At 52.4% G+C, this 27,299-nt stretch overlaps 1 protein-coding gene across 2 annotated transcripts in view; it reads right to left on the bottom strand.

Moving 5' to 3' along the window:
- The window catches only part of KCNC1 (potassium voltage-gated channel subfamily C member 1), a 48,414-nt gene that overhangs the window by 8,250 nt on the left and 12,865 nt on the right, over window positions 1–27,299 (bottom strand). Inside the window, exon 2 of one of the 2 annotated variants that reach the window (XR_010135445.1) lies at window positions 1,091–3,255. Coding sequence is in view for 1 of the 2 variants with exons in the window: in XM_031015858.3 (XP_030871718.1) it covers window positions 2,322–3,255 (934 nt within the window). In the remaining variant the exon portion in view is untranslated. The remainder of the gene's footprint in view (window positions 1–1,090; window positions 3,256–27,299) is intronic. The other variant, XM_031015858.3, reaches the window with a different exon arrangement.

The raw sequence follows: 27,299 nt of genomic DNA, 5'->3' as shown, positions 1-27,299 counted from the left end.
CAGCTTTTGGAGGGAGAAGTGTTCTGGTGAGGGATGAGGCTGGAGCCTCGGGAGTCAGGATATCAGGACAGCACCAACACCACCGGGAAGTGAGTGCTTGGGAAGGGCTTGGGAGCACAGTTGGTGACGGGGGAGGCAGGAGGGATCCAGGCATCCAAGCTCCAGAGGGCAAGCTTGTGAGGGCCCCAAATACTTCCTCAGCCACAGAGACTTCCAAGCCAGAACTGTCTGGGCCCCTGAAACCTGGGACCAGGGCAAAGTGGCTCTCAAAAGCAGGGCTGGGGAGAGACTGTGGAGCTCAGGGGCAATCCCACAGGAGTGCATGGGTTTTACAGGTTTTGTGTCCTGGGATTAGCTGGTGTGCATGTCTGAACAAACACATCTGCACTCCCTGGGGGGCAGGGGGACTCCGCACAGGATAATACTGTCATTGTCCAAGAGTACAGAGGAAACTGGGCCTGCCTGGAGAGCACTGGGAATTCTTGACTGGCTGGCCCAGGGCACCTGTGCTTGGGGCAACACTCCTGAAAGATCCAGTGTCGGGGAGGATGCAGAGGAAGGGCCAGGTAGTGCCACAGTGATGCCACTCAGGCTGAGCTCTTCTTGCCAGGCCCACATGGAAGCTGGGGCCTGGGCCAGCCCACGACTTCCCCCTAGAGGCCCAGAGCCCTGTTGGTAGCTCCTGAAATCAAGTAACTAGCTAATCCAAAGCAGAGAGCTCGGAGCTGTTTCAGCCTCGGAGACCCCTGGCCATGTTCCTCTCAGGCACCTACAGAAATCCCAGGAAGGGAAGGGTATGCAGCAGGGTGAAAGGACCGGGAAACCCCCATGGGCAAAGAAATGGGCCTTGAGGGTAGTGCTCGGGCCAGCATAGCTGTGGGGTAAAGCCAGGAGAGGATTGGGATGGGGTGGGGGGTCAGAGAGCGCGATAGCAGGGAAGAAAATCAATCATCCACTGGGGGAGGCCACCCAAACCAGGGGGAAACTTCCCCACCTGGGGCTGAGCTAGCCAGCAGCCTCCTGCCAGACCTGGGCATGGGGAGGTCCTTCATAGACTAAATGCCACCTGTCACGTCAACCTCCCGCTCACCTGGCACTCCTTCTTACTCAGTGCTGTCATTCTTCTCTGGGTCATCTGTTCCTTTGAAATCCCTGTGTCCACAGAATAAGTCGATGGTATTCCATGGGTAGAGGTAGACTATGGGCTTTATATCTTCGGACCAGAGCCCCATGATCAACTTTATGTGCTATGTGCAGGTTCTCATAAAACTGAGATAGTCCCATAACAAACCACTAGCCATGGAATATTAGAATATATCCCACGGTGACTAGTATTGTTTCATGCCCCCCTCCCCCCTCCCGGCCCCCAGTGAATTCACGGGAAAGTGGTTGTACACTGGTTGGGATGTCTATATTGCTGCTGCAGTCCCTACCGCTGGAAACGGGGAGAACCCTCGGTGGGAGGCTGTTGCTGGTCTGTAGCGCTTTCATCTAAGCTGCCCAGGGTGGCGGCCCCCTCTAGTCTTTTGCTCGGCAGCCGCTTCCATCAGGTCACCGGAAACTCCCACTCGACCATCAACCCAAACAGACAACGTGAAAGCTAGAGTCACTTCAACAGGTTCCTAAAGATAAAGGCTAAACTCTAGAGCGGTGGTAGAAGATGAGTTGGTTCAGCATGCTATGGGGTAAGTAAGCTTGTCACGGAGGGCTACAGGCGTCTCCTGGGAAGGACCTCGAGCTGGGCAGCCCAAATCAGGGCAGGAATTCTACTCAGCTATGGAGACAGGCTCTGCTGGGGGTGAGAACCCTTGCACCTGCCTTTGCAAGGGACCCTCCTGCCCAGATCCCATGCACCATCTCTGCCATCTACACAGCCTGAAGGGAGCCATGGTAAGGACCAGATCAAAGGCTGTCTAGCATTTCCAAATCACACCCGCCCCCACTCTGTCCCAACACCGGGTCAGTAGCCTGAGTCAGAGACTCACACTGGACTCCTGCCCCACCAAGCAGAGCCCCCCTGGCTCCTGCTAAGTTAGTCCTCAGCAACCTGGCGGGCCGCGTTGTCTCTTCAGAACATCACGAGACCAACCGCGTCAGCCTCCTTACCCAGGGGCACCAGTGAGGTTCCTCTAGCAGGCTCTTGCCTGCTGAATTTGGCCGCCCAGCATCTCCCTGGGCCCCCAGGCGCCACACCTCCAGACTGAGTGCGGGGTCCGGGGTCACCCACGGAACTAAGGAAGCAGTCTGACTGGATCTGGAATCATCGCTACAGGGGGCGGAGGTGAAAGGTCAGATCGACATGCCTCTAAGAGGTTTCCTACCTGCTCTGTTAATTTCTAAAATTTCTTCCTGGGCCAGCGGACATGTGTCACTCTGAGTACTGTGGTGTGGAGAGTTTACGACAGATTTACAATAATTGGGAGATCCCAGCTGCGGTGGCCGCGGAATATGCTTCTTTTTTTTCTTTGGTAGTTTCTGCTTAGCCATGGCTAAGGAGTAATACATCCCGAAATTGTTCACGATGACGGGCACGGGCATGGCGATGGTGAGCACGCCCGCCAGCGCACACAGAGCCCCCACCAGCATGCCGGACCACGTCTGCGGGTACATGTCTCCATAGCCCAGGGTCGTCATGGTGACCACGGCCCACCAGAAGCCGATGGGGATGTTCTTAAAGTGCGTGTGCTCACTGGCGCTGGGGTCGTTGGGCTGTGCCCCTATCCTCTCAGCGTAGTAGATCATGGTGGCGAAGATCAGCACGCCCAAGGCCAGGAAGATGATGAGCAGCAGGAACTCGTTGGTGCTGGCTCGGAGCGTGTGGCCCAGGACCCGCAGGCCTACAAAGTGGCGGGTCAGCTTAAAGATGCGCAAGATGCGCACGAAGCGGACGACGCGCAGGAAGCCCAGCACGTCCTTGGCTGCCTTGGAGGACAGGCCGCTCAGCCCCACCTCCAGGTAGAAGGGCAGGATGGCCACAAAGTCAATGATGTTGAGCGAGTTCTTGATGAACTCTACCTTGTTGGGGCAGAAGATGACACGCATGAGGAACTCGAAGGTGAACCAGACCACACAGACGCCCTCGATGTAGGTAAGGAAGGCCTCCGTCTCGGCCTCCCGGTAGTAGCGCACTTGCGTGCCATTGCGAACGTTCTCGATCTCCGTCTTGTTCACGATGGGGTTGAAGCGCTCGTGGGTCTCCAGGCAGAAGGTGGTGATGGAGACCAGGATGAAGAAGAGGGAAGCGAAGGCCACATACTGTGGGGATAAAGACACAGTGTCAGAGGGAGGCCCACCCAGAGTGGAGAAGCCTGGATTGCCTCTGTCCAGTCCCAGGGCCAGGCGGGGGGAGATGCCAGCACCAGGCCCCCTGCAGCACGTGCCACATTTCCCTCCTCAGGGCACGGGGGGCCTGCACGACCGCCAGGGCAGGCTGTAAAACCCTCCTACTCCGCCTTCCATGCTCTCTTCTTCCCCCTATTGCCAGCTAAATGTGGAAGCCCCAATAACTAGTATAGCTACAGAGGGAAGGAGCCTGGGTCCCTGAAAAGAAAGACATCAGCCAAATACCCACATTGAACTGTTACCTGAGTGGGAAATAAATTTCCATTGTGTTCAGTCACTGTGATTTGGAGCTGATTTGTTAAGGCATTTAGCTACCCTGCCCAGTAAAAGTGACCCAGCCTGCTGGGGCTGAAGTTTGCAAAGAAATAAGAGGGGGCAGCTAGAGTGGAATGAAGCCCCTCAGAGGCCAGATCTCCATTTGTTCTCCCAACTCCAGGCTCTTTGCTCTTTTCCATGGGTCTGTACCTCCCTCATGTGGTCTCTTTCAGGTTCTATCCTGCCTAGAGCTGAAAAAAATGTATGTCTTCCCCATGGTCATAGACAGCTTTTTAAAATGTACCCCCTCTCTCTGTCTTCCTAGGAACTTGCACCACAACATGGTAATGAGTTCCCTGTCCTTGGAGGTACTCAAATAGAGGCTGAATGATCTTTTGTGAGAGAGACTGTTTGAGGATTCACGCATCAGGAGGAGAATTGCACCAGGGATCCCCAAAGGCACCATAACCCATAGGCTCTGCTTGACTCCTTTCCAGCCCTAGGGTAGGGGTGTGAGTGGGAGGGAGGAAGAAGCTGCTGGAGGCCTGGGGCTTCCCAAACATGTGTGGGCACCTACTCTCTCAGACAGCACCAATGAGAAGGAAATGGCCAGGATCACCCTGCCTGTCCAGAACCACCTGCTCTGGCCCTGAGCCCCCGGCAAAAAGGTTTGGGAGACCCTTTGGTTTGGTTTGGAGGCCTCATCTAATGACCCCCTAGGCTTCTCTAGCCTGCAGCAGGCATGGGTACCGAGGAGACAGAATCAAGCAGCTTTCTGAGTTTCAAACCCTCCTGCTCAGACTGGATTCTGGGGCAAGGTCTCTTCTCACAGTCTCCTGCCAGCCCCGCCGGGACTCTAACATACTGTGGCCTCCCTTGGCCCTGCCCTGGGTGGATGGGCCCCTGCCAGTCAGCCCTCTCTCAGGGGCCCAGATAGTCACTCCCGTCTGCATGTCCTCACTGCACCCCACACTTTTGGGTCCCTCTTCTCCCTGCCTAGCCATGGCCAAAGCAGTGCCTTCTCCACAAGGCAGCTCCGGGCTACAGTCTGCAAGGGGTGACACCTTTGTTCTCTGACCTGCCCTCATAGATCATTTGGAGGAGGGCCAAGGTCGCGCCCTGTGTCAACAGCAGGAGGCAGCCATGCTGCCCCTAAAGGCCGCCTTGTTTGCAGTGATGCCCCTCCCCCACCCAGGGGGTGCCCTGGAAGTCCCAGAACAGTCTTGTTTGGATTAACCATGGTCACAGGGCCTGACACTCAACCTGGCAGGGATCTGGGAACCAAGAATTATGTGGACCTTCCAAACCACATTCTGTGTTGAGGGAAGCTGGGAGCAAAGGGAAGTGACAAAGTTGGCATCTCAGAATGACAGAGTGAGAGTAGCCTGGAGATATGATCTGTTCTGAGATACCACATGCTACGAATGGGGAGCTGAGGCCCAGAAACGGGAAGAGATCTGCCTAAGCTATGCCAACGGGACACTACTAGTCCTGTTGGTTCCAGAGCATTGTGCGATTTTCAGAAAGCTGTCTCCTGAGCCACTATCAACTGTGTGTGGTCCATATGCAGCCTTCCTTCCTTCCATCCATCTGTCCCTCCTTCCTGTTTTTAAATTTTTATTAATTAATTAATTTATTTTTATTTTGCAGAGATGGGGTCTCTCTATGTTGTCCAGGCTGGTTTTGAACTCCTGGCCTCAGGTGAGCCTCCTGCCTTGACCTCCCAAAGTGCTGGCATTACAGGCGAAAGCCACCCCACCTGGCCTAGCCCTCCTTTCTTTCACCAGCACATCATCCTCCCTTCCTCCTTTCCTTTCTCCTTCCCTGCCATCCATTCATCCTTTTTAATTCATTCATACACCCATCCATCCATTCATCCTCCCTCCCTTCTTTTCTCTCTCCCTCCCTCCCTTCTTTCCATCCATACGTCCATTCATTCTTCTTCCCTTCCCTCCTTTTTTCATCTCCCTCCCTCTTTCCTGTGTCCCTCCCTCCATCCCTCCCTTCCATCCACCCATGCACCCATCCATCCACTCCTCACAAGGCACCAAGTTCTGCCTGGCACAAAGTTGAATAAGGCCTCATTCCAGCCTCAGGGAGCTCCCTGCCTAGCTCAGGTGAAGGATACATTCAGAGACAAGTACAATGCAGTGGACTGAAAAGCTGAACCCTCAGCCCTGTGAACTAGAAGAGGCTGGAAAAAGGTCAGAGTAATGTGTGCGCACTTGAGAGAGGCAGGGTAGAGACTTAAAGCCATGGCTCTCAGATCCAGAAAGACCAGACCTGGAGCACAACAGAGGTAGACCAGGAAAGCAATGTAGAAGCAACAGGAAGAGGCCGCCACGCTGGCTGCAAGTTTAATGAGCTCCAGAGCTCTCTCCATCACCAGAGTTGCCAAGGCTCTTGGAGCTAAAACACACATCCTGGTCTGCTGGGTATCTGGCTTCAGATCCCCCCTAGAAGGCCGCATTCTGGAGCTTGGCGTTCACAGCCCAGAGACTCCCTAAGGGCAGGGCAGGCCCCCCAGCTGCACCCCCTGCCCTGGCCTTTGTATGAGAGGAGAGGAACAAGCACACTGTGGATGACCGAACGGTGCCAAGAGGCAGGGCCCACTGCACACTTGGCTCTCAATCCTGGCTGGAGGCCGGAGGCACCTCCCCTCCTCACTGCCCCATCAGCCGGGACATCCCATTCCCAAACCGCCCCCCCACCAACATCCATTTTCCACTGTACCCCCTGTTCATATGGAACTCTCTCCGGGCAGGGTCACTGCCATCAAAGCAGGTTTTAGACTTCAGTCTTGGCTACCAGAGGGTGCTTTCAACTGGAATCCCAGCTCTGCCCATGCAGCCCACAGAGAAAGCCCAAATTCCCCAGCCTGGCACGCGAGGCTCTCCACATCCTGGCCTCATTTGATTTCCCAGGGTCCTCTCCCTGCGTGCACCCAACATCCAACATTCTTGCCATGTGCAGCTCTCTGCCATTTCTGACCACAGAGTGTCTCCCCACCTCCGTGGTTTTGTACCTGCTATTCCTTCTGCTGGAGAGTGCTCCTGCCAGTCTCTGTCTGGAAAAATCCCATTCATCCTTCAGGGCCCTACTAAGTGACCCTTCCCTTGAGGTGAGGTTCCCCTTCACAGCCCTGGACCACAGGAGGCAGCAACTGAAGGGAGTCCCCCAGGAGTCTCTAAATGCACCCCAGGGAGGCAGCAAGCCCATCTCCGACTCCGGCTCTTTAGTGCGTGGGGAGGCTGACAGGAACGGCCCAGACAGGGCACTGATGTCCCAGGAGCCTGGTAACTCCCAGGCGCCCCCACAGCCCTCAGAGCTCTCATCTCAAGTGCTCCTCTCAGTTCAGATCCTGACTGGAAAACTCAGGCCTTATAAGATTATGGTAAAAAGTCTTTGTTTCTCAGGGACCAATGGACTGCCTGTCTAGATTCTTTCCTCTCTGGGCCCCAGTGCCCAAGGAGTGGAGGATGGGGAGCAGGCAGCAGAAGCCAGGTCCAGGTGCAAAGACACCTTCCCCAGGGAGAGTCAGGAGAGGTGGAGGCCAGGCCTCTCACCCTGCTCAGGCTCCCTGGGCGCCTGCCTTCCTGTCCTCTGCTACTGTGAGGCCTGATCTTCCTCTGTTACAGGCAGAGCCCCAGCAACATCAAATCCCAAGGGACGCTTAGAGTGCTGTGGAGGAAGATGCCTCAGCCTGCTCAGATCCCAGTGTCCTCCTAAGTCTAGACCAGTGGGAGGTCAGCCACAGGCACAGCCGGAACAAGGGCAACGAAGCCCCAGGTCCCTTGTGTCCATTCTCCAGGGCTGGCTGGAGAAAGGAAAAAGCTCCCAAAACTTGAGGACCTGCTATGCGCCTTCAGTCCTCACACCAGCTTGGTGAGACGGGGCCATATCCCCATTGCATCAAGGAGGAAATGCAGGTACAGAAAGGTTCGGGGACTAAGCCAAGGTTTTAAAGCTCGTGATGAGGCTGAGACTTGGATCCAAGTGTTTTTCTTTCTTTTCTTTTCTTTTCTTTTTTTTTTTTTTTGAGACGGAGTCTTGCTCTGTCACACAGGCTGCAGTGCAGTGGCATGATCTTGGCTCACTGCAACCTCCGCCTCCCGGGTTCCCACCTCAGCCTCCCAAGTAGCTGGGATTATAAGTGTGCACCACCACAGCCGGCTAATTTTTTTGTCTGTTTTTAAGACAGAGTCTCGTTCTGTTGCTCAGGCTGGAGTGCAATGGCGCAATCTCAGCTCACTGCAACCTCCGCCTCCTGGGTTCAAGTGATTCTCTGCCTCAGCCTCCTGAGTAGCTGGGACTACAGGTGCCCACCACCACGCCCGGCTAATTTTTTTTTTTTTTTTTTTTGGTATTTTTTAGTAGAGATGGGGTTTCGCCATGTTGGCCAGGCTGGTCTTGAACTCCTGACCTCAGGTGATCCGCCAGACTCGGCCTCCCAAGTGTATTGAGCTCTAGAACCTAAGCTCTTGCCTCCAGAGTTGCCAAAGCTCCTGGAGCTAAAAACGCAGCCCCACCCACTGCAGAGCTGCCCCCTGATTGTGTCTAAATGGCTCTGTCTAGGAGCTTAACAGGCACAGCTCAGAATCCTTAAGAGCAGGTTGTGCCTATCCCCAGTGATAGAGCAAGGCTACCTGCATCCAAATGCTGGAGCCAGCCACATCTGAATGCTTCTTAGGCCTCATTGCCCCGAATCTGCTAGCAACTGGAGTAAGAGCAGCCCCGTGGGTGGGGACACTGCCCCTGTCTAGCAAGGTATAATGTCAACAGCAGAGGGACCCTCTGCCTGGTAAGCCTCAGAAAAGCCTATGTGACAACCCTGGGCTCTCATCCCCGGGGCTGCAGGGTCACAGGCAAGATTAGGGGACTGCTTCCCACACGAGTGATCTGCTTCCCAATCCGAGCCACCTAGAGACATGGAAGAGTCACCCACAGACCGCAAACACACACAGTGACGCAGAGCACATGTCTCATCCATTACCTAAGCACAGACACTGTGCACATGGCACACAAACTACAACAGTGTCCCCACCACACAGTAAACACAGGAGCCCATGGAGCACATGCGGAGACACATCGCCACACGCCACCAGAAACACTTGGGTGCTGCACTGCAAGGCGCACACACGCACCACACGTGCATACACACTCGGCACACACAGATAATGCAGCAGAGGTAACAGCACAGCATACGCACTGTGAGCGCATGCAGGCCCCGGCTGTGCCCCGGCAGCTCCCTGCAGACTTCTCTCTTCCGACCCCAGGTGTAACTGACTCAGTGTCTGTCCCCCTCCTGCAGGACAGGCAGCTCCAGCCCACCTTGCCTCTGCCTCCTCCGCCCTCCCTGCTCAGGCTGCCATCTCCCGGATTACCCGACCCTAGGCTGTGCCCATCACCCGTGGGCTTCCTGATTTTGTGTGACCTGTCAGACTTTATCTCCCTTCTACACGCCATGCCTGCAGCGGCTGAGTCCCACCACACCCAGGATCCAGGCCTGCTGGGAGGCCAGTCCCTCCTGGGCTGCTGGCCTGACAGGGGGCACAAAGGGAGCTCTGCTGGGCAGCCCTCAGGCAACTGTCACCCAGGCTGGCCATGGCAGTTGCCACCCTGTAGAATTTCGAGACAACACAGGCGAGATCGTCTGACAATGCGGCATAAACCCAAGCTGGTAGTTTCTGGCCTTTTTTCCACCCCAGACCAAATCACAAACCGTGAGAGACCCACCAATTGTGTTCTAGAAAGTGGTCGCCATGGCAACAGAGCAAGGCATCCCATTTCTATGGTAACCAGGGTGGTGAAGCTGTTGGCTGTAAAGTCAGACAAACCTACTAACGATCTGTTGACTTAAGAAAATGTTTTATAAATCACCAAGTTATTTTTATCATAACCCCACCCCTGAAACCATAAATCAGAAAGGCAATTTACTATCTATTAAAATGACCAATATGTGCTATGACTTTCATTTATGAATTATTTATGCCACAGTCATCTTTAGAAAATTGTGCTTGCCTTTCGGATCGGAGCTGTTCGGGGGTTCGCCTTGGGGAGCTGTGTTCGTGCAGTCTGGCGTTTCAGGAACAAGGCGATGACTGTAACGTGGTGCAGGGACCAACATTCCGGTGCGGCTGCTCACTTGCTGTGTGACCTTGGCGAGTTCCTTCCCCTCTCTGGGCCTCAGTTTCATCCTGGGTACAGTGAGGGTTGGATTGGTCCTTTCTGAGGATTCTGAGGCAGGGCAGGGCTGCAGGCAGTGGGGGCATGTGATAGCTAATCAGGGGAGCCCTGGCTGACATCCAGGCCCCAGGCCCCCAGAGGCTTCAGGTCAGTTTTTCCGCCTAATTAAATCTGCCCAGCGGGGGTGTGCAGCCTTTGAGTTAATCCATGCGGAGTCAGTGATGCAGAGCAGGCGGGATGGCCAATTGTCCTAAATAAATTGTCAGTTGAGTTGGGTTTAGAAACTGAATTAGCCTCATCTGGACTTCCGCGGGCCGGGAATGCTCACAGTGTGCTGGGCCGGCTGGGGGATGGGAGGGAGGGCAGGGAGGAAATGGGATGGTTAGGGGTCCAGTCCCTTTTTTTGTTCTGTCAATAAATGCCTGCACCATCAGGCAAAGGAGGCCTGGCCCCCGAGCTCAGCGTCTGGGTGCCAGACGCTGCGCCGGCGCAGGGGGCAGTGGGCGGGAGGAGCTCCCCAAGGTGCTCCGTGGAGGGTGTGAGCAGAGTGTGTGTGAGCATGTTCCAGGAACACGGCTGTGTGGCAGCCTGCTTGGGGAAGTCTGCACTGGGGGGAGTGTTAGGGGGGTAGGTAGTGTCAGTGTGGGGTAGGTGTGTCATGTCTACATGACCTGACTCTAGGCCTGTGCACAAGTTTTGTGTAAATGGTCGCTACGTGTGCTGTATGTGATTCATGTGTGTGCATGGACAGATATGGGGTGTGTTTGTGTGTGTGTGGACATGTATGGGGTGTGTGGGGAACACATATGGAGTGTTTGCATGTGTGTATGGAGACAGGTATGAAGTGGTGTGTGTGAGTGTGTGTATGGAGCTTTGTGTGGGGTGGTGTGTGTGTGTGTATGGGACTATGTGTGGTGTGTGATGTGTGGTGTGTATGTGTGTGTCTATGGGGCTATGTGTGGTTTGTGTTGTGTGTGTGTATATAGGGCTATATGTGGTTTGTGGGGGTGTGTGTATGTGTGTCTATGGAGACATGTGGGGTGGTGTGTGGCGGGCTATGCAAGTGTAGCTGTGTGCATGTGTGGGGTGGTGTGTGGGGGCGTGTGTGTGTGGGTGTGTATATGTGCATGTGTGCGGTGCTGTGTAGGGGTCTGTGTGTGGGTGTGTATATGTGCATGTGTGGGCTGCTGTGTGGGTGTGTGTGTGTATTGCATGTGTGGTGTGGTGTGGGGGTTTGTGTGTGGGTGTGGGTGTGTACATGTGCATGTGTGGTGGGGTGTGTGCGGAGGTGGATGTGTATATGAGCATGTGTGGGGTGGTGTGTGGGGGTCTGTGTGTGTGTGTATTGCATGTGTGGTGTGGTGTGGGGGTTTGTGTGTGGGTGTGGGTGTGTATATGAACATGTGTGGGGAGGTGTGTGGGGGTGTGTGTGGGTGAGGGTGTGTATTTGTGCATGTGTGGGGGTCTGTGTGTGTGTATTGCATGTGTGGTGTGGTGTGTGTGTGTGTGTGTGTGTGGGTGTGTATATGTGCATGTGTGGGGTGGTGTGTGGGGGTCTGTGTGTGTGTGTGTGTGTGTGTGTGTTGCATGTGTGGGGTGGTGTGGGGGTCTGTGTGTGGGTGTGGGTGTGGGTGTGTGCATTGCGTGCGTGGGGAGTGTGTGTGGGGGGCAGTGCGTGGGTGTGAGTGTGCATGTGCGTGTCCGGGCCATCTCCCAGGGAACCAGGGTCTGGCTGGGCACTCTGGGCACGTGTTCTCTGAGCCGAGACTCAACCCAGGGCCCTGACCATTTTCTATGCCAGAGATGGTCACTCCTTCATTAGCCCAGGGGTGTGCCCCTTTCCCTGGGACTGTCCTGGACTTGGAGGAAGGTGATAGGCAGGGTGGGGGGGCTGAGCCGGCCCAGCTCAGGAGCCCCCTGCATCTCCACAGTGACACTTTCCATCCCAGGATTCAATCTGAGAAGGGGGAGAGCCAGAGCCAGAAAAGGCAGTGTCCCGGCGCAGACGTCCAAAGAGACAACGGCTCACCTCACTCATTCTCTGGACCCTACACCTGGGTCATATCCAGAAAGAGCCCCCACAACAGCTGGGCTGGCCCATCCCGAGGTGGCAGGGGTTCCCATGGTACTGTCATCCCAAGATGCGTATCTTTTTTTTGGAAGTTGAAACATATAAAATGCACACACCCCGGAATGGTATTTCTTCCTGGATCCGCACGTCTTACATCGGTGGCACCTTGGGCTTGTGGAAACCTGGTCATTAGAAGACCAGAGCACTGATGGAGGAAGGAGGTCCTCAGAGGAGGTTGCAAAAGCTGCCTGGTGGGTGGGAATGGAGAGACGAAGGCGCAGCACGGTGAGGGAGTGGCCCAGGGGTGCAGAGCACTCAGCAGGGCCAGAGAGGGGAACCACGTTCTCCAGGAGCATCAGCACTGGGCTCCAGTGCGGCGATTTTCTTATCAAGTCTTGGCTCAGGCAGTATCCCTCCAGCCCTCCAGGCCCCTCTCATCTCTCAGGCCCACCTGCCTTCGAGATCCAGTCAAAGCAGCTGGAGTCTCATCAGAGGAGGTAGCGGCTGGAGCAGAAACGGCAGGACCGTGACGTCACACCAGCCTGCTTTTCAGGCCTGACTCAACCAGGTGACTGTGGTCAAGTCACTGTCCCTTTCTGAGCCTTCATTGTCTGCCTCCCAGTGGTTGTAACAGTGAGTTGAAATAATACACAGAGAGCAAGAAGGAAGTGTTCAGACACACCGCTGAGCCTCCACAGAGAGCCTCTCACCTTGAAGCTCCGGTGGACCCTCCCGCCCTGGTCCTCTCCAAAGGTTTAGGATCATGTAGAAAAGCCTAGAATCTTCTAGTCATGGAATGGGAACTGCTGAGCTGGGAGGTGCCTGGGAGTTTGAGGCACAAAACACCACCATTGTCCTTCAGAGACCCGTCTCTTCCCACACTCAGCCCATGCAGTGTGAGTGAGGCTGAGCCTGGCCCAGCAGCAGGTGACCAATATCCAGTGATGGCCAGCCCTTGTCCTGCAGTAAAAGGGGAGAGGGTGTCCCTGAGGAGACGGCCTCAGAGGGATCCCGTGGGATGGGGCCGGAGGAGCTGTCTCTGGATTTAGCAACAAGGAGGCCCTGGTGGGGGCTAAACCCATGCCCCTGGAAGGGTGGAAAGGAGAGCTGGGAGTAAGAACCTTTCCCTGGAGGTGGTGGGTGGGGAACGAAGGAGGCAGGAGTGGGCAGATGCTGGTGTGATGGGCAGGATGGCAGGGGAGGGAGAGTGCTGGGGAGAGTGACTGAAGGGAGATCCAAGCGCAGAGCCCAGATACTCTGGCTTAGTAGTTACGGGTGGGAACAGAAATTCACCTTTAATTTGTGCCCCAGGAGGCTCCGATGCCACCAGCCAATCCTGGCATTTGGGATCCATGGGGCCAGATAAGACCCACATGCTAGGCAGGTCTGATGCTTAACGGACCACGGTAGGTGCTGGCAAGTAGGCCACATGGTGGAAGGAAAGGAGGCCTGGACTTGGCTCCAGAGACCTGAGTTTGAATCCCAGCTCGGCCACGAACCATATGCCTATGGCCTAGTAACCTCTTGGAGATGCAGTTCCATCATTCTTAAAATAACACACTCCAGGAAGTAAGACAACATTGAGGGGTGTGGAGGAAAAGGCCAGGTGCCTAGGACTTCCCCAGATCCAGGGCAAAACCCCAAGACTGCTGGCTCCCTTGCACACTGGCATTCCGGGAGCTGGCCGAGGCGGCCCTGCACAAACAACAAACATCCAAACACAGCATTTTGTTTTTCACAAATTACCAAGAGGTGAGGGAGGTGGGAAGGTGAGCAGAGCAATAGTTAAAGGGAGAAATGTGTTCAGTTTTAGGCCTTTCTCTCTAATTCTTTCTGCTTCTGCTACCACTTGCCTGTTAAGGGACCAGGAGCCAAGGACAGCCTGGTGGGAGCCGCCAGTGCAGCACACAGCCAGCTTCCTGTGGACGAGTCCAGGTGTGTCCAAGATCCAGCCCTGTGGCCTCCAGTCAGTGAGAGACATGGTCCTCGAGGTGAGGGGGACTTCCTGTCCCCAAGCTTGCAGGGTTTTCCACGTGGACCCCTGCCTGTCTTGGGTGTCGGGAGGGAAAGGACACCCAAGGTCGCACGATGAGTGGGGCTCAAGCCAGAGCTGCCGACTTTCCCGCCTAACTCTGGTAACAAGAAAAGAGATGACAACAGCTTCCTGAGTCTTGGGCAGGCCCTGCTTCTGGGGCTTCCCATGCACTGTCCCGTTTAAACCTCGTGCCAGCCCAGTGCGGTGTTATCATGTCACTCTCTAGATGAGGAGCTGCCATTCAGAGGGAAAGAATCTTGCCTCAGGTCTCAGCACTGGATCAGTCTCACTGTCCTCGGGAGCAACGGACTTCATTGCCTTCCATAAGCCCCCTAAGCAGCAGGCAGCGCTTGCAGAGGTCCCACCACGCGAGGTGGCATGGAGGTGCCCTTGTAGCCGGATCTGGCAACTCTGACCTTTCTTGGCCACCAGCAGGTACAGAGGGCCCTAGGGGAGGCCTTAGGGAGTGTGGTGTGCTGTCCCACAGTGCCCCCTGCAGTCCCACAGGCCAGGAAACCTGAGTGTTAGTCCCCAGAAGGACCAATCAGGAGCCCATGTTGCACCTGCTCCTGTGGACTGAGCCTTCCTCCTGGAGAGCAGATGGTAAATAAATACGGAGGCTAACGGGGGTCTCCTCTCACCCTCTCCCATTAGCATCTTAGACTTGGAGCAATACCAGGATCCCACGTGGGAAATTCCTCTTGTGTTTCAGGGCTTAGAACAAGCAGGTGTCTCCTAGTACGCCTGTCTACATTTCTGTTAGTAAATGATGAGTCATAAAACCCTTCACATTTTCTCTTTTGCTCTGACTGCCAGGGAGCTCGGCTAAATTTAGTGCTCAATTCTAGGCGAATCCTTTACCTGGGTTTGGGGTATAGCTATTTCTTTTCTTCATTATACTACATGTATTTTTTCTTCTTTATTTTTAAGGGTTCTGTGGTAGGTGTGTCTTAGGTGCCTTAAACATTTTTTTGAGAAAGCCACAGATTGGAATAAGAAATACGTGAATAAGATTCCCAGATTAGGCAGTGAGTAGGAAGGCGCTCCATATAGGATATGCAGACATGCCTCGTTCGACTGCGTTTTGCTTTATTGCATTTCACAGATATTGCAATTTTTTTTTCCAATTCAAGTTTGTGGCAACCCGTGCTATTTTTCCAACAGCATATGCTCACTTTTTGTCTCTGTGTCATATTTTGGTTATTCTAGCAATATTTCAAATTGTCATTATTATTATATCTGTTATGGTGACCTGTGATCATTGATCTCTGATGCTACTATTGTAATTGTTTTTGGGGAACCACAAATCACACCCGTATAAGATGGCAAACTTAATTGATAAATGTTATCTGAGTTCTGACTGGCTGTTCTCCCATCTCTCTCTCTCCTCAGGCATCTCTATTCCCTGAGACACACCAATATTGAAATTAGGCAAATTAATAACCCTACAATGGTCTCTAGGTGGCCTAGTGAAAGGAAGAGTTTCATGTCTCTCACTTTAAATCAAAAGCTAGAAATGGTTACGCTTAGTGAGGAAAGCATGTCGAAAGCTGAGATAGGCCAAAAGCTAGGCCTCTTGCACCAAACAGTCAGCCAAGTCTGAATAATGCAAAGGGAAAGTTCTAAAAGGAAATTGAAAGTGCTACTCCAGTAGACACATGAATGATAAGAAAGCAAAACAGCCTTACTACTGATAGAAAGTTTGAGTGATCTGGATAGAAGATGAAACACAGCCACAACATTCCCTTAAGCCAAAGCCTAATCTAGAGCAAGGCTCTAACTCTCTTCAATTCTAGGAAGGCTAAGAAAGGTTAGAAAGCTGCAGAAGAAAAGTTTAAAGCTAGCAGAAGTTGGTTCATGAGGTTTAAGGAAGGTAGCTCTCTCCATAACATAAAAGTGCAAGGAGAAGCAGCAAATGCTGATAGAGAAGGAAAAGCTGTAGCAAGTTATCCAGAAGATCTAGCTAAGATCACTGATGAAAGTGGCTACACCAAACAAAAGATTTTTCAATGCAGATTAAACGGCCTTCTGTTGGAACAAGATGCCATTGAGGGTTTTCATAGCTAGAGAGAAGAAGTCAATGCCTGGCTTCAAAGCTTCAAAGGACAGGCTGACTCTCTGGTTAAGGGCTAATGCAGCTGGTGACTTTAAGTTGAAGCCAATACTCACTTACCACTCTGTAAGTCCCAGTGCCCTTAAGAATCAGACTAAATCTACTCTGCCTGTGCTCTAGAAATGGAACAACAAAGCCTGGATGATAGCACATCTATTTATAGCATGGTTTACTGAATATTTTAAACCCACTGTTGAGACCTACTGCTCAGAAAAAATGATTCCTTTCAAAATATTATTGCTCATTGACAATGCACCTGGTCACCCAAGAGCTCTGATAGAGATGTACAAGGAGATGAATGTTGTTCTCCTGCCAGCTAATTCAGCACCCATTCTGAAGCCCATGGACCAAGGAGTCATTTTTACTTTCAAGTCATATTCTTTAAGAAATACATTTCATAAGGCTATAGCTTCCATAGATACTGATTCCTCTGATCAATCTGTGCAAAGTCAATTGAAACCTTCTGGAAAGAATTTACCATTCTAGATGTCACTAAGAACACTTGTGATTCATGGGAGGAGGTCAAAATAGCAACATTAACAGGAGTTCAAAAGGAGTTGATTCCAATTCTCATGAATGACTTTAATGGGTTCAAGACTCCAGTGGAGGAAGTCACTGCAGATGTGATGAAAATAGCAAGAGAGCTAGAATTAGAAGTAGAGCCTGAAGATGTGACTGAATTGCTGCAATCTCATGATCAAACTTGAACAGATGAGGAGCTGCTTCTTATGGATAAGCAAAGAAAGTGGTTTCTTGAGATGGAATCTATTCCTGGTGAAGATGCTATAAACATTGTTGAAATGACAACAAAGGATTTAGAATATTCCATAAACTCAGCTGATAAAGCAGCACCAGGGTTTGAGAGGATTGACTTCAGTTTTGAAAGAAGTTCTACTCTGGATGGAATGCTGTCAAACAGCATCACATGCTACAGAGAAATCTTTTGTGAAAGGGAGAGTCAATTGATGCAGCAAACTTCTTTGTTGTCTTACTTTACAAAATTGCTATGTCCACCCCAACCTTCAGCAATCACCACGCTGATCAATCGGCAGCCATCAACACTGAGGCAAGACCCTCTACCAGCAAAAAGATTATGACTCACTGAAGGCTCATATGATTGTTAGCATTTTGAAGCAATAACGTATTTAAAAATTAAGATATGTACATTTTTAGACATAATGCTATGCACAATTAATAATGTAAAGTATAGTATAAATATAACTTTTATATGCTCTGAGAAACCAAAAAATATGTGACTTGCTTTACTGCGATATTCACTTTATTGCTGTGGTCTGCAACCAAGCCCACAATATCACCGAGATATGCCTGTATAGGCCTCTCAAGGGGGCAGTTCAATGATCTCATCTGCAGTGACCCTGAGACAGATGTCTCTGTTGGTCACCACCACTGATGGGAAGTTCACGAGGCCATTCATTCTGTCTTTGAACCAGTCTAAGAGACATGCATTTATTTCTCATGTAAGTCAACCTCCTGTCTCATTTTCCCAGCAATCACAGGTCTGCCCTCTGGGGTCATCAGAAGACACCTGCTCCTCTTCCTCCCTGTGATGGTCCTGCCTATACCTGCAGATAAGCCTCAGGACATGCCCCTGAGACATCCCTCCTGCAGGCCAGGCTTCCTCGGGCTTCCTTCATGCTCTCTTCCTTGCACCATCTCCCCTGACCTGCTTCAGAGTCTGCCTTTGTTCATCACTCACTGTGTGTGGCTAAATGGATGGCACATTTTACCCTTTTTAATCCTCATAACCACCTTGGCCATAGGAGTATTTACCTTTGTTGAGCTTCTCTGTCCTCTGCTATAGAGTAATAATAGCATGCTCACCAGAGGTCAAGCACTTTACAAACATTATCTCATTTATCTTTAAAAGCTTCTCCGAGGGAGGCATCATTACCTCCATTTTGCAGATTAAAAAACTGAGGTTCAGAGTGGTTAAGACGTGCAAAAATCCTCCACATAGCTCGAAAGTGTTAGGCGGGCTTTGAAACCAGGTCTCTCTGACTCCAAAACCACTATGCTCTATTACTTCCACTTATAAATCTTTCTCACATCACCCCCAGGTAGTCCTGGGAGAAAGTTGTTTATCTTCCCATTATGATGACAATAGGCACAGCCTTCTTCAGTATATAGCACATCTTCATGTTTTGGATCTTATATGTACAACACACACACCCCCGCCCCCCAACTGGGCCATCAGCAGGAGAGTCTTGATGGCTTCCATTTGGTAGATGAGAAAACTGAGGCTCCAACCTCCATGGAGGAGCTAGGAATGGAGTCCACTTGGAATTCACTAGGAAATTTCCCTCCTGTGCCCACTTGTGTGTTTGTATCGAGTCAGGGGTCCTGACTCCCAATGTACATGCGTGTGTGTGTGTGTGTGTGTGTGTGTGTGTGTGTGTGTTTGGAGGGAAGGGAATAAAAATGGCTCAGGGAGGGTAATGGACAAAACCCAGGTGGGACCACAGTTGACTGCCCACCTGCGTCCCTCTAACAAATATTTACATCTTATTCCAGGCCTATACAGGGTACTGGGTATAGGGTGAGCAAAAACAGCCACAGCTTCTTGGGGGAGGAGTAGGAGAGGGGGACATTGACATTTATCAATTAACCATACAAGCAAATATGTACCTATGTGAGCTGACAGGGGCATCAAGGGGAATGCACAGGCATTTGGTGAGCCTTTAACAACAAGTCTTGAGGTTAGAGTGGCTTCCAGGAGGAAGTGACAACTGTGCAGAGATTGGAAGGATGGATAAGAATCAACTAGGGAAATGCAAGGTGCAAGGAAGCACATTCTAGGCAGAGAGAAGGGGAGCGCTGCTCAGGCCTCATGTTCCTGACTCACCAGCAGCATCTGATGCCACTGATCCCTCTCTCCTTCTTCTTGCACTTCCTGGGACCGCACAGCCTCTGGATTTTCTTCCTACCTCTCTGGCTGCTCCTTCTTGGAGTCCTTTGCCAACTCTTCTCCCCAGTCTCTATCGGGGCACCCTGGAGCTCAGTCCTTGCTCCTCTTCTTCATCTACACTCACATCCTTAGTGGTTAACCCAGTTTTATGACTTAAAGGCCACCATCATTCAAATACCCATAAACAGCACACTCTCAAAGGCTTATCTCCAGCCCAGCCCTTCCCCTGAACTCAGGACTCCAGCATCCAACTCCCTGGCATCTCCAGATGGAATTCTACCAGCTCTTTCAAACTCAACACGTCAACTGAACTCCTGTGCCACCCCCACCCCCTGCAGCCTCTCCATCTCATGAGAGAGTGTCTCCATCCTTCCAGGACATTCTTGCCAAAAACCTTGGAGTCATCCTTGACACATCTCTTTCTGTCACATCTCACATTTAATCTGTAAGGAAATCCTGGTGGCTCTGCTTAAAAAATAGACCCAGCATCTGAGCCCTTCCCATCACTGCTGTGACCACCCATGTCTCAGCCATCATCCTTTCCCCCCGGGTCATGGTAATAGACCAGTCTCTTAACTGGTCTCCCAGGTTCCAACATTCCTGGTGCGCTAGGACTGTTTTCAACACAGCTTTTAAAACATGAATCTAACTGTGTAATTTCTCTGCTCAGAATCCTGCACTGGCGCCCTATTTCTCTCAGAGGAGGAGCAAAGGTCTTCTCAATGGCTTGCAGATCCGACTTGATCTGGTCATCCATTATCTCCCCAAACTCCTCCCTGCTACCATCACCTTCACATCTGCCTCCTCAAACATGTTCCTCAAATATGCCAGACACACGCCTGCCTCCATGCTCTTGCACTGGCTGTTCCTTCTGCCTAGAACGCCTTTCCCCAGGTACGCCTATGGCTTACCCCTTCACTGCCTCATGGCACCCCAGTAGGGTGCTTCTGACCACCCTATTTCAAGTCTCAACCAACACCTCCAGTAAGGAAAATCTGGTTTTCCTTACTCTGCTGTTCCCCCCAGCACAGATCATCTAAGATGCCAACTTTCCTCAGCTTTATCAAGGTATAATTTACATATAAGAAAATAAGAAAATTGAGGTTTAGAGTGGTTAAGATGTGCGAGAAAATCCCACGTAACTCAGAAGTGGCAGCAGGATTTGAAATCAGGTCTCTGTTGTAAGTATCCAGTTGGTTGCGTGTTGGCATTGACACTGTCTAATTTACTTAGTGTTCATGTTTGTTGTTTGACTCTCTTCCTCCTCTAGAATGTAAGGTCCATGAGGTGGCTGAATCTGAGGGTCAGGGTGGCCCTGCCTCAAAGACCCAGCCAAACACTCCAACTAGTAGGGGAAAGGAGGCCCCTTCCTCCAGGAAATGGGGAGCACAAGCATAGGTTTCCTCTGTGGAAAGAAGGTTGTGGACATGGGTCCTATGTCCACTTGCCTCACTCCCTCTAGTTGCATAATGGGCACAATGGTTTGCTCCCTGCAGCCTCCTTCAGAAGTGAGCCCCCGGCGGCTTGTGCTTGCTGCCCCTTGTCAATATGGGCAGTCACTGATTCAATGATACCACATCTGCATCTACCCTGGCAATGTACACAATCATTGATTTCAGAGTTGCATTTACATGGGCACTGACCACAGTAACGGAAGCTCTACACTGGTAAAAAGATAATCTCTATCCACCAATCTGTGACTCAACCAGCCATAGACATGATCACTAATCATTCAGCTATGCTCTCATTGGCAATGGGCATCCTTGATCTTTGCACAGAGTGTTTATTACACTGGCAGTGGGCACAGTGATTGAGAGCAGATCCGTATCTACACTGGCAATGAGTGCATTCATTGAAAGCAGACTCATGTCTACACTGGCAGCAGGCACAATCACTTTCATCTCCTTGACAATGGGCACAATCAGTGAACAAAGGCCTGAATCCCCACCAGCCATGAACATGAGTGACGCATGTCATTCATGGAGAGTGCGCACAAGGTCACAGAGTTCCTTTCCAGAGAGAGGGCAGATACATCCTTCCCTCCCAGCAGACAGGCCAGCTGAAGGCGCTCATGATGTAGTCCAACAGCCTGAGTCCTGTCTACGGGGCAGAACTGGCACCGGATTGTGGAATTCAAAACCTGGATGCGGGCACTGGAGTGGCGAATCTGGAATCTGGGCATCGGAATTGGAATCTGGGACACATGGTGAGGAGATGAGACCATGTCTATTCCCAGCATCTTGAGATCACTCAAGGTGAGGAGAGACTCAGGCTGTGTGACTCCCATTGCCACCCGCCCCCTCCCCACCCCCCACGCCGGGGCCTGGCCCAGCCAGCCTGGGCTTAAAAAAGCACCAGGAAATGTCAATTTCTTTTTGAAGAGGCGCAACGGGAGGAGATGGCCCAGGCAGTTTAGTGGCTGGTTTATTCAAAGGTCGGGAACAATGACAGGACCTTCAAATCCTGAAGATTGTTTTGTACCCAGGCTAGACCCAAGCCCCTTCCCTGGCAGATGGAACCCTGCCTAGTGCCGGCCAGAGGCCCCAGCCTGACTGACAGCCCAGCCAGGGATCTGACTGATGTGTGACTGCATGATTCCTGTGGCTGTCCAAGCCGGGACCAGGACTGTAGCCTGAGCATTCTCCGGGCTCCAGACTCCAGCTGCCTGGGGCTCAGGGGCTGCAGCTTGACCAGGCACCACCTGCTATGCTAGGCCACTGTGCTAGGATGGCTCAAGGTGGCAGCCCTGGGCTCCGGCCACTGACTGCTGACTGGCATGGGACAATGCCTGCTCCTTGCTGCCTCTCTGCACTGCCATTTCCCCATCTGCAAAATGAGGGGTGGCCCAGACACCTTCGGGTTCCTGTTCTATCTCTAGAATCCCTGTGTTACCCACAAGAACATCTAGATCTTATCGGAGACACAGCCTGCATGCAAGTCAACGGAGGGTGAATTCCTCCTGAAAGAAGAAAGCTCTGAGGACCTTCAGCCACCCATCTATGCAGCTTTCATTCATTTGTTCATTCATTCCATCACCAAATATTTACTGAATGCCTATTATGCACCAGGCACTACTTTTCACAACCATCTCCAGAAATAAGAGTGCTGAACTGGGCACACAGTAGGTACTCAACAGTAATGATGAAGGCAGCTACCACGTACTGACACATTCTGAGCCAGGCCTATTCTAAGCGCTCTGACATGCCCCCATCTCATTTACCTTTACACCACTGGTCCACAATGTGGCCACCACCCCAATTTTATAAAGAAGGAAACTGAGGCTCAGAGAGGTTAAGTTGTCCATGGTCATACAACCGGGAAGTGAGGGAGGTAGAATTTGAAACCCAATTTTGTCTGACTCCAGAACACATGCACTTAACCACTCTACTGGCCCCCTAACAAACATTTATTGAATGAATGAGTAAATAAATGATAAAGCTTTGCATTGGTGCAAGTATGCATTCATGTGTGTGCAAGGCCATGAGTTTGCACGAGGGTGGGGAGCCTGTGTGTGCAGATGTCTGTGTGTTTGCATGTGGAGCTTTTTTATGGGAAGACGTTCCCTTGTTGTCTTAGTCTTGTGTGTGCTGGAGCTATACTTAGCTGCAGCCGTGACTGTAATGAGCAGTTAGCGGCACACCAGCCACTCTCATTGGGACCTGGTTTCCCAGGGAGATCGCCGGGCCAGTGTATGTGTGTGGGGGGGTGCAGCTTGGTGCTGGGGAATGCTAGATCAGGGCTTTGGAGGGAGCCTGGAGCTCACAGTGCTGTGCCTTGTGCAAATGGAGAGACTTAGCTCCAGCTGGAAGAATCTGCTCCAGTCCAGAAGCATCTAAGCATCCAGGCTCCACCAAGCTCAACATTGGCCACCTATGCCTGTGGTCCCTTCACTGGTCCACAAGCAATTAGAACTGAAGCCTTGGAGTTGATGGCTAACACCTGGGGGTTGATAGCAAAAAGCAGTGGGAAGATGGTCGATCCTGGTATACCTGAGCCAGGGTCTTCTGTGGCCTCAGGAGGGCCCCCTCCTCAGCACCTTCTCTGCAGCTGGTGAAGCTGCACTGCCTCCTTGAACACATCCTGCCTGAGCTATCAGAGGTTCTCACTCACCAAGGCTGGGGACCTGAGGAGGAAGAGAGACCTCCCTACTCCGGAGCAGACTGAAACCACAGACTCTCTCACACAGCCTAGGGTTCAAAGGGCAATCCCCCACTCACTGACTGCCCTTCAGGCTTCGGCCAGAGGCAGGTCTGGAAAACCACAGGTCCTGAGGGCTTGCCGGCCACTTGACTCTGCCTGGAACTTCTTTCCAGCCTGGTCCTGGTTCTCTGCCATCAGGGACTCTCACCTTTGAGAGTGGGCCAGTCCCTCAGCCCAGTCTCTGTCCCCAGCTCCCAGCTCTCTCACCCCACAAACCATCCCACCTCCTGCATCTGGCAATCCCACTTTCTGCACACATGTACTGGGTCACTCCACCCTGTCTACTACCCTGAAGTCCATGCTTCCAAGTCCCATCGTCCAGGATGTGTTCATCCTGTGAGAGGTGGGACTTCTGCTTTGAAGGCACGCAAGTAGAAACATATCCATGGTCCTCCATCCATCCTTCTCAGCCATTTGTTTACCCATCCACTGAGTCACCCAGCTGTGTCTCCTTCAATCCATATGTCCCTCCTTCCATCCATTCACTTGTATCCATCCACATATCCATCTTTTTATCCATTCTTTCATCCATTCGTCCATTACTCGTCGGTCTCTCCCACTACCTCATTTTTAACCATAGAACCACAGCATCCCAGAGCCAGAAGGAACACTGGCATGGTTCTAGCTGACCTTCTTGATTTATTTTCAAAAGAAGACCTGGGATCTAATCCTTCTACCACTTGCTGTCTTCTGGATGGTCTTGGACAAATAAATGATTCTCTCTGGGAGCCATTTTTCCCTCATCAATAAGAGGGGTATACTACCTAACCCTTCCACCTCACAGGGGCACATAGCTTTAGCAAAGATCGACTGATTCCCTATTATGTAACAGGCACTACTATTGCCTAACCTGACCCTTGTCCTCCAAGAGGTTGTGGTTGAGTCTGAGAGACACAGAATGATAGTCAGTGGATCAAGGGCCTCAAGTCAGACAGGAAAGGTTTTCTGGAAGCATGAAGGGCAGAGCAGGCTCTTCCAGGAGGTAGAGGGTGTCGGGAAAGGCTCCCTAAAGGAAGAGCCATCAGAGCCGGCCTAGCAGGAAGCATCCATTTCAGAAATGCAGAGGAGGAGGAGTGGGCATTCTCAGTGGAGGCAACGGAATAAGCAAAGGCAGAAGGGCAGGGAGCCGGAGCACGTTGGGAATGGATGATGCACACTGGGGCCCAGGGTGAGCTGGAATAGCAGGGCAGATGGGGCTCCCAAGGATCACACCACTGGCTTTGGAAAGGGCTGAGGACATGGAAAGTCTCAGTAAGCCAGCACAAACCACTGTGATTCCTACATTCCAGGCTTTTACTCCAATCCTCAGACTGCCAGACAGAAAAAAATATCTGCTTGGTGACAGCCAGGCCTCGGGAGACACGATTCCTGCCGCCTAGAAGGGAAGCCAGCGCCTGGTATTTCTGACCTTTGTGACTCTAAATATATCATTGGTGATGGTGGCTCCTGGCCCTGAGGTTGTGGGCAACCGGCTGAGGCTTCTACAGCCTCCCTCCCTGCCTCTGTGGCTCAGCCAGGGCCTCCTTATACCCAGGAAAATCCAAACCCAGGACCTGCTGACAATGGCACCCCAGGTCACCAGATCCAGCCCTTGGCGAGTGTCTCCCATGTGCCAGGCACGGTGCTGGGGGCTTTGCCCCTCTGAGACCCACCACAGCCTGTGAAATACAAACTATCACCCAATTTTACACACGAGGAAACTGAGGCTCAGCCAGACACCACCTGCCCGAGTCCACACTGAGGCAGAGGAAGGATCAGAACCCAGGCTGGCCAGGCCCAAAGGCCTGTGCACTCTCCTTTAGCCTGTCCCCTCCCTACACTCCCCTTGCACTTGAGATGGTGGCCTCTTCCTGCACATGGCACTCAGAACTGTATTTTCTCCCTAATGCTCTTTCTGCCTCTGGTCTGACGGATTCTCCTAACACCGCTGAGAAGCTGGTGATGCCATTATGCACACTTTATAGATGAAGAAGCTGAGCCCGAAAAGGCAAGACCATACTCCAGGTGTTGGGGCTGAACAGGGGTCAGGGCAGAAGCACCCACGGCAGCTTGCAGGGAGCTCACTGCATAGGACTGACCCTCAGCAGATGACAGCCACACACGTGTGTTTACAGGGCCCAGCCCTCTCCCCTTAGCCCAGGGCTCCAGCTCACTCCAGGTGGCCCAGCAGGTGGCGGTGTTCCTCACTGCTGCTCAGAGAGCCCCTGAGGCTGAGCATCAAACATTCATCTCTAAGTGGCGAGACACTGGCCCTGGTGGGTGGCTGTGGCCTGAGGTGTGTTCACTGCCCTGCTCTGGTGATGAGGCCCAAGGAAGTCATGTTCTTCTGCCCCACCACCTATGTGGGCAGAGAAGGTCCCCAGGGAGCCACCTGGCAAGGCTGAGTCCCCATCGAAGCCTCCCCAGGTATGGTAGCCCCCTTGTCAGGTATTAGATTCATATTCCCCTCCCAGGTGGGGTGAGGTGAGTGTCTGCAGAGCATCCTACAAAGATGCCTTATCTGCAAGAGGTGTGAGTGATCGTGGGCATCACATGCGCACCAATGCGCACAGTGCAGTGAGCCAGAGGGCCTTCTGTGACTTATTGCCTTCTCACAGCAGCCCTTTGAAGTAGGGACTCTCGTTATCCCCTCTTTACAGCTGAGGTGACTGAGACTTACTAAGATCACACAGCTAAGAACTAGCAGACCCAGAATTGGGCCCTGGCAGTCTGGCTCCAGTGTGGCCTGTGCCCATGCCACTAGCCATCTTCTCCCGGCACACCTGCAGTGAGAACCCTGTGAGCACCACGGAGGCCTGTGTGACTGGAAAGAGCTCACATGATCTCTCCCCGGCAGGGCCCCCGACCCTCTGTCTCCCTCACCAACTTCTCTCCAGCCCCACACCCAGCTCAGAGAACTGCTTGTCCCCCAGCATGGTGGCAACTGTGTATGGGACCCACCATCTCCTGCTGGGCACCACAGACCTTCAGGAAGAGGCCAGAGGCCCCTCATTACGGCCCTCCATGCAGAAGCAGGAGCCCCCTCCACACAGGCCCACCCTGTGCAGGCCCCTGTGGCTGCAGGAGGGGAGCAGAGGGCAATGAGAACTGAGCCCTGGGCTGGAACACTCAGGGAACCCATGGGGCAGGCCCTGTCAAGAGCAGACCCCACTGTCAGGAGCCAGTGGGGTTCTGGGTAGCTCGACTCTTTCTTTGCATGATTTAGGGGTGGATTTTTCTTTCTTTTTAAAATTATTTTATTTTAGATTTAAGGGGTACATGTGCTTGTTTGTTAAATGGGCGTTACATGCATAATGGGGGGTATGGGGGCGCCTAGCGTGCCCATCTCTCAAATATTGGACATTGCACCCAGTAGGTAATTTTTCAACTGTCATCCCCCTCCTAGCCTCCCTTCTTTGGAGTCCCCAGAGTACATTCCTCCATCTTTCTGTCTGTGTGGAAGGAGCACCACCCCTTCTGATATACCACTGTCCTTTGACTCCGAGCCCAGCCCCAGATATGCCTCCTCGCTGCGCCTTGAACCCTGGGCACACAGCTGCTCAGGGCTTTTGCACATCTCACTTCCTCTGCTGCCCAGATGTCCTGTGGCCGCCTTCCTCACCTCCTTCAATCTTTGCTGAAATATGACCTGTGCTCACAGTGACGCTTTCCCTGCCACACGAGTTAAAACTGCCCACTCCAGTGCGCCCTGGGCTCCTGCCTCTGTCATATCCTGCCCAGCTAGAATATAAGAACTTGAGGGCAGGGACTTTTGGTGGTTTTGTTCTTTGCCCTATTCTCAGCTTCTTGAGCAGCACCTGCCACGTAGTAGATGCTCAATAAATATTTGTTGGCTGGATGGATGAATTGGTGCTGACAGCAGCCCCTGGCAGGGAAATGGCTCACTGACTGTGTTTATGTGCAAAGCGGGAGTGTGGGGAGAGGAGTTGTGAGCTTTCTGTGTTGCACTGGGGAAGGAAGAGGTGAGGTGAGTGGCATTGTGGGCAGGGGTGCCAGAGCCAGGCTGCCAGGCCAACAGGGAAGGGCTGGGGCTGGCCAGGGTGGAAGGGGCATCTGACGCCCTGCAGAGGCTTGAGAGAAAGCTTCATTTTGCTGCCATGGCTCACACTGAGGCAGCATCTGAGCCTGACCCAGCGAGGCTGGCTCCTGAGCCCCCTGAGCTCAGCTGTCT

This window comes from Gorilla gorilla, chromosome 9, assembly GCF_029281585.2.
Source record: "Gorilla gorilla gorilla isolate KB3781 chromosome 9, NHGRI_mGorGor1-v2.1_pri, whole genome shotgun sequence".
Lineage (NCBI taxonomy): Eukaryota > Metazoa > Chordata > Mammalia > Primates > Hominidae > Gorilla > Gorilla gorilla.
This window is presented reverse-complemented; position numbering and strand designations above follow the sequence as displayed.